General features: G+C 35.2%; 1 protein-coding gene across 2 annotated transcripts; it reads left to right on the forward strand.

The window, feature by feature from the left end:
- The first annotated feature begins 633 nt into the window (after nucleotides 1–633).
- On the forward strand, nucleotides 634–3,503 carry LOC100883987 (uncharacterized). Of its 2 annotated transcripts, none has more exons than XM_012280730.2 (9): nucleotides 634–1,159; nucleotides 1,251–1,334; nucleotides 1,424–1,562; nucleotides 1,639–1,866; nucleotides 1,944–2,090; nucleotides 2,168–2,276; nucleotides 2,349–2,507; nucleotides 2,589–2,750; nucleotides 2,921–3,107. In XM_012280730.2, exons 1-9 carry the CDS (start codon nucleotides 1,062–1,064, stop codon nucleotides 2,968–2,970), a joined length of 1,176 nt encoding a protein of 391 aa, XP_012136120.1. In that variant the 5' UTR covers nucleotides 634–1,061; the 3' UTR covers nucleotides 2,971–3,107. The 2 variants fall into 2 exon arrangements, with proteins under 2 accessions (XP_012136120.1, XP_003701322.1); XM_003701274.3 differs by having other exon boundaries at nucleotides 639–1,159; nucleotides 2,589–2,803; nucleotides 2,921–3,503.
- Nucleotides 3,504–10,138: the final 6,635 nt, after the last annotated feature.

Below are 10,138 nucleotides of genomic sequence, written 5' to 3' on the forward strand. Positions count from 1 at the left end.
AATCCTATATAATAAATACAATTTATTGATTTAGATTATAATAAGAAATGTAGTTTATAGAATGTAACTTAATATTAGTAACAAATGCAAATAATTAATTATAAGTAAAGTAACATAAACTTTATTTTCACATTTAATAGGAAATGTTTATTTAATTGAAAATATTAAATTTAGATTATAGTTCTATTATATTCTTTTCGAGATTTATTTTTCTATACTAGTTCTTACCGTAATATTATGTTCATTAAAATTTTAGAATTATTTATGCTTTACTCTTTTAAAATTTGATTTTACTGTAACTTTATAATAATATCTAAGGTAACATTCAGCATTTTTATGTATATTAAATATAATATTAATATATATTAAGAATGTACTAAATGTTAGAAAATATTAAAATATTCTTCATGAGTATGTAGACTATTGCAATAAAATATACATATTATAGTTACACCCTATTGCTACATTGTTTCTTTATATGTTTTCATTATCAATTCAAATCTATGGACCTAGCAAAAGCTTCACCTAACTATGGTGGTGGCGCTATGATATAAAAGTCATAGATTATGAGTACAAACAATATCGTTCAGCTCCATCCATATATTTATCCATATATATCCTGAAGTCTTGGCGGAATGAGCCGAGTTGTGGCCTATAAATAAAAACCTATAAACCTATCCATGAAGCCTTCTCAGTAATTTTGTGTCGTCTTCCCCTATATTCATAGGGTTTACAAACGAAGAGCCATCTGAACTTATCTGAGATACTAAAAAAATAAAATTCAATTTTCAATTATTTTTATTCTGCTTATCTAATGATAGAGTTCGATTATTTTGATATAATATCTTTGATTTAATCGTGTAATTTATAACAATTTGTAATTTAATTTGAATTCCTTAAATATAGAATTGTCATGTGATTTATTCTTTGAAGCTGTTGTTTTCTGCAACAGAGGTTATGCGTTTTGCCGCAATTAAAGAGAGGTTACAAAGTGGTTGACAACATCAATATTTTTAGAACCATATTCAAAAGCTGTGTTAAAAAATCTATCTGCCGCAATTATGAAAGATTTAAGTAGATTTATGTATATAATTGTTTATATTATTTCTCTGGGTTTAATTGCTAATTGCGAGGATGAAAACTATTTTGAAGATACGTTGTATGTATATTCGTGATATATAATTAATATTAAAATTAAGTTGAATATTTTTCATAACATTTGTATGTAAATCATGAATAATTATTTACAGGGACCCTAACGAATTAGTAGATCCACATTCATTCTTTTATGACAAACAAACTAAATCGATGATTAAAGAATCAGAGATGCAATCGTATGTATTAAGTGCAATTTATGTATCATTTATGTACCATATCTTATGATTGTATCTTTTTTTTAAGCAGTAACAACTAATTTTTTTAGGACTGTTGATTCTAAAGCACATACTAATGATATTGATGCAAGCATTAAACCATTAAAGAAATTAGTTAATCACAGTAGCCATGAAGGAGTATTTTATAAACGTCTTATCAATTTATTGCTAGCAAATATTAACATACAGGTATTAATATTATTTGGAATAGTATTTGAAAGCTTTATGCATGAGAAATGAATCTATTTAAATGACTGAAAAATAGGTAAAAGATGAAGTATCAATAATAGGAATATTGGAAATTGAAATAACTCATTCCCAAATGGAAATACTGCAAAATTTTCACACACAGAAGACATCTCTGAGAGAAGTTGATGAAATTTTGAGTAACATTATAAAGAAACCTCGGGTTAATTACTTATCTGGAGTTATGTATGTTTATGATGTCATGTTACAAAAGTTTGACATTATATTTAGAATATTACAACAACATGTAAGAAAATTTACCTATAAATTGTTTCTTTTTATTGTTTATAAGAATTCTATAGTTTTGATTATCCATTGTTACAGCCTGATGGTGCTATGATTGTGTTCGCAGTCTTAATGATTTCGTTAACATTTAAATTATTAAGCAGAAGACAGGGATTCCCCATGTTCCTTTTCATACAATTCATATTTATATTAAGTTTCTTCATGACTTGGTGGCAACTTATACAGGTATACTGTATTAACTAATTAATGTTTTTAATGTATATTGCTGGTTTTAATTAACTATTTATTATACTTTCTAACAGGAGGCTGAAGTCAAATTTGCTGCAGAACAAATGAAATTTACAGACATACCAGTTTCATGTCAACCAAATAAAATGAATATGTGGGATAAATTTGTGTCACTTTTATCTCGTTAGTACATTATTCTAAAATATATTATAGTATATTGTATTAACAAACTTGTTTCATATATACTCTTTGCAGGTAACGAAGATTGTGAAAAGTATTACCAAGCAAAAATGTCTAATCCAAAATTAAAAATTACACCTGCATTTGCATTATCACATTTTATCACTACTGTTGTTCTTCACCCAGTTACACATGTGGGAACAGTTATATCTCAGTTTATAAGTAATGCGACAGGTACTAAAGCAAGGTTTATTATGTAATGAGAATATTAAAAAAAATTAAATACTCTTATCATATCTTTGTATTTTGTTTCAGATGATGTCTTTTTCACGTATGCATGGCTTATCAAATGTATACTTTTCGCATGTGTAGGGATTGCTATAATATTCATACCCTTCTGTTTATCGGGTGCGTCTATTGATTTCGGTCTAGGACCGCTTCTGAGATTTGGAATTAGTCATAAAAAATCTGAAAAAGGTAATTCAATAAAAAATGTAGAAAAACGAGATCCCGTACAAATAATTCTACAGGTAATGTAAAACACATTTAATTTTGAGTTTAGCGGTTTCCAATATCATTTAATTTACTCCTTGTTAGTATATTTATAGATAATCACGTTAAAGTAAAGAAATTAAAAATTATTTTAGGTACCCGATGGTATCAATCCACCAAGAATAAAAGACAAATCAGATACTGAACAGTTAAAAGTTGTAAAAATGATAAAGAATGATTATGAGGAAAGTAATAGTGATAAAGAAGATTGTTTTGAAGAACTTAATGAAGATTTATCTTGCGGCGACACAGTGAAAAATACTCAGCTCTCAGAAAGGGATAATAAAAAGACCAAAACTCGTAAAGAACTTAAAGCAACGATAGAGAAAAATGATGGAGGGGGAGATAGTTAATATTCTTTATGCCATGACATTTTTGTTACTTATATTTCGTTAATGCATCATGTGTATAATACATGTAATTGTGATATAACAAAACCTCTACCTTAAGTATTTATCTTAATGTAACCTTAATCGCTTATTTTATTATTATTTCAATTACTGCGATTTAGTAATATTGCGACTTGTCCAGCAATTTATTTCATTATCGTCTAGTATTATTTAACAGAAACGCTTTTTCTTACGCTTTATACATTAATGTAATATAAGAATATCTGTTCTGCGCGATTAAACATATGAAGTTGTAATTTTAACATTGAAATACATATATTCTTATGAAGTTGTTCTATTAATCTGTTTAATATACTTGTATTTCATACTTTGAGATTGTATGACTTTAGAATTCTTGAATTTTGTAATTTTAATAAGAATCATTTTACCAATGCGGTATTGTACTCAGATCACAACGAAGAGAGAGAAATCCGATCGTGTTTCAGCATCTCTGACGAATTGCGGTTGGTCGAATAAAGAAAAAAAGTCGATGGAGTTGGGCAAGCAAAATATTTAGAATGGTTCGATCGAACGGAACAGCGGTACAAGAAGTTTTTCAAATTGTTCACAGGTCCATAAACGGCAGGCGTGTTTCTAGTTGAAAAGGAAGGATACCTATTTAGGGTATGGAGGTTGGGTTCAGGATCATAGGTGCATTACATGCTCGAGATGATGCGTAAAAGAGGCGATGGCGGTATACGTACCGACATACTCAACCCTTAGTTCTGCTTCCGCAAACCACCGTCGTTTCTCCATTCTCCATCGTACTTGTCCCAGAAATTTTGCCTGTTTTGTATACTCGTTCAATGATGCAAAACATGAATTTAAACGTCCAATTATCTTGCGCTGCATTTAAAATTTTAATTCGGCAGTTTTTTACGGTACTGTATAATTAAATAAATTATTCATAAGTTGGATTTAAATAGTTGATGGATTTATTCTAAATTGGATTTAAATTAAATGGATTTAATTGATACAATAAAACGGCCCTATATTCAGGTCATTTTATTTAGTATCTTAAATAATTTGCCTATTTTTTTTATTCATAAATGTAGCTATTTGAGTACTGGGTTCATGCAAAAATAATTACTTCGTTACTTTAAACGATACTTATTTTTGATTAAACTTTTAAATCACTATTAACGTAGGTATTATTTTCCTTTGAGAGCATTAAACTCTAGAGAGTGTTTCATTTAAACGAATTCAGATATCTTATAAAATATTAGAAATATAAAATATCTTTCAAAATCTAAATTTTCTAAACTACTTATTTTTCGTTGTATACGATTTCATTTAGAAAAATGTACTTGATCTTCACACCCTCTACACACATCCACACAAGAAAAAGTTACGTTTAGGAAATAATTTGTTCTCTGAAATCATATCACTTACGTAAAACCTTTCTTATGTTCTTGATATATAAACGGAATCCTGTACAGTTCGCAAACCTTCGAAGACTTCACTGTACTCTGTTGCACATCACGGGTTAATCCGTTTCTGTGATGGCTAAAGCAACCAGCCATGGTGTATGCACTAAGGAGCATCGAGGCGGCTATCGAAATGATGAACCTATCTCATTTCAAAGTGCCTTACTTGCGGCTGGTTGCATCTAAAACGAGCTAGGGTCCGATCACGTGCACGTGTAATCGAGCTTTTCACCTGAAATCCAAACGCCCTTTTTTTGCATCTGCTCCATTGATGTAGCCGCAGTTTATACGGTGGTGAGTCGCCAAAAAATTCGAAGATGTTCTATTGCTAGAGGTCCTGTACGCGTCGTGATCGTGATCTTCAAGTTCCACAACCACCAAGAGTCCCACAAAAGATTCCTCTTCGTTACGCACGAATAAGATCGTTGAATCGTTCATCGATCGAGGTTGGTTCACGTAAAAATAGTTGGTGGTCGGTTGGGTTTCGTGCGTAATACGGTGCAATCTTGTTACAAGGTCTGTTTACGTGGGCTGCCGACATCGCTATAAAAATTTACGGACATCATCGTACTTTTTTAACCTGGCGACATATAAAGATGTAAAAATTCTTTTAAATTTCTCAATTTCCAAACTCGATTTACAGAATTCTTTACTAAATAATTTTACTGTATGTCGAAGTTGTAAAATGACATAAATTTTAATTTGTTCGAAACTCAGGAGTCTCAATTGTGTATTGATGTGGAACAGATGTATTTTGAATAAAAAAATTAATTTTGGCAAAATAATTTCTTTCTATTTAAAAAGTTCCGTCATATTTCCGACGTACTGTGTACGCGTCCTAAAATCTTACATTCCAATTAAAGCTGCTCTAATTGATTAACGAAATTTGGAGTAACGTTCTGCTGAAAATAACAAAGAAAATAATAGTAGAACGTTAGTTTAAGAGCGCTATAATTTCCGATCGTGAAATATCTCGATCGGAAGGTAGTTTCCAGCCACCGTTCCATCACTGTCGCTGGGACAAAGTATTTTAACGGGCAGTCGTTAGCATGCTAATAAACGGTGGCCTCGCATAATCTACGCAAAGAACAGGGCAAACGAATGGGAAGAAATATGACAAGACGGCCAAGCCGATGTATGCCGCCCGGGGCGATCCGTGGCGATTAATTATCGCGGCCGGACTTGTCACGGCCGATGAGAAATCATTAATTTCTTCTTGAAATTTTAGCGTTCGTACAGCGTACGCTTCGTAGCCCACCATGGCCGACGCGTACGCGACGGGGAAGCGCGAGATTCCATGGTGGATATTAGGTTCAGGTAATTACAGCCATTAGTTCGCGCATACATCAATTATCGATGACACGATGACATGAGTCTGCCGCTCGGAGGCATCCCTCACGATGGGAATGCTTGTGCTCTCTCTAGGTATACATCATCTCCATAGAATCGCTTTTCACTCCGTATATCTGCCCTCTTGTTCCAATAATTCGACAACTCGATTCAAACGAACAGACAACTCAACTCGCGCGAATATCCAGTTACTTACGTCACGAACAACATAATTTTCAAGGTGAATTTCTGAAGGAGCTGCAACGAGACTATTAGCCCTAAATTTAATTCCTACAATATAAGACCATAGTTGGTGCTGATCAAATTATAGACACTTTCTCTTTTACCAGACTAATTGTATTTTTCATTAATTATTTATGAAACAGTTTATCTAAAATTTCAAAATAAATAAAACCACCAGAAAATAATAGAAATTATGCATACGTTCTTATCAGCTGATACAGCCTTGTTTGAATGATTATATTTTTTAATAGTTGCTCATGTTTGTACTTTTTGCTGATAACAATTAAGAACCACTAAATCATCTAGCCATCCTTAAGAGAATCCGACAGTTCATCGGTCCACGTTGATCAAGGTTCCCCTGCTCGTTTTATTTGAATGTCACAGTGCTCGTTCATCCAGAAAAGAAAAACAAATACAAGTTAGCTCCATCAGTTTCTGGGCTAAGTCCCAAGATCGACCGAATCCGATGAAAAGCTCATTAGTCGTAAGAATTAGAGACGCGTAACTAAAACACATCTAACGACGGTTGGCCCCCTTTTCTGTATCGAGTCATTAAGAACCAATTTCGGCGGCTTCTATTAATCATGTCGGATTCGAGCGGTGCTTTACGATGATATCTGTGTGACCGCGTTATTGGTCGATCCACGTCGCTTTCAAAAACACATTATTCCAACCTCGGATCCGGCAGCTTCCAGAATGTGCCGCTCTCTATTCGACACTTTGCGGTAATCTGCGGTAAAAATTGTATTTGCATACGAAAAGTTGGATTCGGTACTCTGCTACTGATGAAAGAGAAGATGTTGGTTATGTTTTATTACGTTTATGGGATGAGTTGAGGGTGAGTTGAAAATTTGGGGAATTTGGGAATTTTGGATTTCGGAGATTTGGGATTTGGGGGATTTGGGATTTGGGATTTGGGATTTGGGATTTGGAGGATTTGGGATTTGAGGGATTTGGGTGATTTGGGTGATTTGGGTGATTTGGGGTTTGGGATTTGGGGGATTTGGGATTTGGGTGATTTGGGATTTGGGGGATTTGGGATTTGGGATTTGGGGGATTTGGGATTTGGAGGATTTGGGGGCTTTGGTATTTGGGGGATTTGGGATTTGGTATTTGGGGGATTTGGGGGATTTGGGGGATTTGGGATTTGGGGGATTTGGGATTTGGGGGATTTGGGATTTGGGGGATTTGGGATTTGGGGGATTTGGGATTTGGGGGATTTGGGATTTGGGGGATTTGGGATTTGGGGGATTTGGGATTTGGGGGATTTGGGATTTGGGGGATTTGGGATTTGGAGGATTTGGGATTTGGGGGATTTGGGATTTGGGGGATTTGGGATTTGGGGGATTTGGGATTTGGGATTTGGGGGATTTGGGATTGGGGGGATTTGGGATTTGGGGGATTTGGGATTTGGGGTATTTGGGATTTGGGGGATTTGGGATTTCGGAGATTTGGGAATTGGGGGAATTGGGGAAATTGGGAATTGGGGAAATTGGGAATTGGGGAAATTGGGAATTGGAGAAATTGGGAATTGGGGAAATTGGGAATTGGGGAAATTGGAATTTGGGGAATTGGGGAAATTTGGAATTGGGGAAACTGAAAATTGGGAAATTAGGAATTGGAAAATTGGGAAATTGAGAATTTGGGACATTGGAACTTTGGAACTTTGGAACTTTGGTACTTTGGGATTTTGGAAATTTGGAAATTTGGGAATTTGGGGAATTTAGCTACCCCTGTTTCAGGTACCTAAACTAGTTGTGAAACGCACTGTATATTAGTAAAAGTAGTAGTAGTAAAAAGTTTCAAAGTTGATCTGATAAAATACCTTCGAGTGTAAAGAATATAATATCAATCCTGTATTTAAATATTACGTACAATATATTTTTCAATGCCGTCTACATTTTTTTAATACTACTTCATAAGTGTATCACGTTATTTGCGCAATTCGTATACTAAAGATCGTTCAGGGATAAAAGGAGAAGTAAATCTCTCGGTTTTCCCTTCTTATCCCAGCTTCGGAACAGAATTGTATCGGTGTCGCGGGAGTAAAGGCTGGTCAACGAGATTGTACGTTAACGGAACGGACGTTTAATTTTGTAGGGTCTAGTAGTCGCGGACAATTTGATAAATGTCGGCTGCAATGTTCGAGCATAGACATTTGAAATTAGTCGTAGCACAGCATGGTAATTTCGTGCGATCAACGATGGACACGAAGTATCAGGAAATCGAACCCGTTCAGACTCCGTAATTAGTAATCTCGTTCGTATACAGATACAGAGAAGTTGTCAATTACATCGTCGCGGCATAACGCGTTCTCTTCGTTTTTTTCGCCTGTCAATAACACAAGAAAATGGCTTGAAACGTCGCTCAACCGGTTCGATACCGGTCGTATGATTGGTGACGATGACTCTTGATCGTGCAGCTTCTAGAAAAGTTGTCTGAGCTCCATGGAGCTGCATATAGTTACGGTAATCAACGGTGGCGAAACGGAGATTTTATCGACTTTAATGGTCGCACATTTCGTTTGATCTCTTCTTATTTTACATTCCTTTACCTCGTAAAAATTTATATTAATTATGATTCTTTATACTGTGAAACGAGTACTCGTTTCAGGAGTATTCAAGCAGCGGTTTTCAGTATGCACAAAGCTAAATTCAACAAGAACCAGAGAAAGAAAATATGTGTTTTATACAATTAGTTACATTGCTAAAAATTACACTAGGTTTGAAACTGTCGTACAAACTGCAATTGGGGAAATTGGGAATTGGGGAAATTGGGAATTGGGGAAATTGGGAATTGGGGAAATTGGGAATTGGGGAAATTGGGAATTGGGGAAATTGGGAATTGGGGAAATTGGGGAAATTGGGAATTGGGGAAATTGGGAATTGGGGAAATTGGGAATTGGGGAAATTGGGAATTGGGGAAATTGGGAATTGGGGAAATTGGGAATTGGAGAAATTGGGAATTGGGGAAATTGGGAATTGGGGAAATTGGGAATTGGGGAAATTGGGAATTGGGGAAATTGGGAATTGGGGAAATTGGGGAAATTGGGAATTGGGAATTGGGGAAATTGGGAATTGGGGAAATTGGGATTTGGAGAAATTGGGATTTGGGGAAATTGGGATTTGGGGAAATTGGGAATTGGGGAAATTGGGAATTGGGGAAATTGGGAATTGGGGAAATTGGGAATTGGGGAAATTGGGAATTGGGGAAATTAGAATTTGGGAATTGGAAATTGGAATTCTCAAAACCGTGTTACGATTTATTTGAACCGTGGGTCGAGTATGCCTCCATAAGAGATTAATAATTTCACAGTTATTTTTTGTCAATTCTAAATTGGTGCAAATCGAAGAGTGCCACAGCGAACTTGTCACGGAAATATTCGATGGAGTCGAATAGACGTTTCTTTGGTCGAAAGTGGTTGAAAGTGCTTAGCCGGTAATTAGAAAACAGGCCATCGAACGGAGGTTGCAACGTATACGACGCTTCGACGATACAGAACTGCCCTCTTGGGTGAATAAACCCATAGATATAAAGCATGGACATCCAGTCGAGCGAGCCATGCGATAAGATATAGGGAGACGCGGTACAAAGTCCCTTGGGACCAGTTGAGGTCTTAATTACTACCCTCTCATGCTGGAATGCCACGTTATCGTACGGTTACTTCTGCTCGCTCGTGTACGTTCACGGGTCCGACATTGAATTACATTTTCCTTTTTGGTGGACCCTCTGAGCGGGCATCAGCGGGCAAACGTGTTAATTACACGCGATAGTCGAAGCTTCTAACAAGAAATCCTTAGGATTTCGAGTTGATGGATGCAAACATTCGTCTGTTGCTTCAACACTGTACGCTCTAAAGCATACCGTAACAAAATTGTTGTAATAATTAATAGTATAAATGTTTCAAATGACACTTTTATTGATA

Source organism: Megachile rotundata, chromosome 1 (genome assembly GCF_050947335.1).
Source record: "Megachile rotundata isolate GNS110a chromosome 1, iyMegRotu1, whole genome shotgun sequence".
In the NCBI taxonomy this organism is placed as follows: domain Eukaryota; kingdom Metazoa; phylum Arthropoda; class Insecta; order Hymenoptera; family Megachilidae; genus Megachile; species Megachile rotundata.

Excerpts from the sequence above, each read along its gene's own strand:
- LOC100883987 (XM_003701274.3), top strand. The coding sequence starts at position 1,062 with ATGAAAGATTTAAGTAGATTTATGTATATAATTGTTTATATTATTTCT. Across the intron at positions 1,160-1,250 it reads AACTATTTTGAAGATACGTT|GGACCCTAACGAATTAGTAG; the intron begins GTATGTATATTC and ends AATTATTTACAG. Across the intron at positions 1,867-1,943 it reads TTAGAATATTACAACAACAT|CCTGATGGTGCTATGATTGT; the intron begins GTAAGAAAATTT and ends CCATTGTTACAG.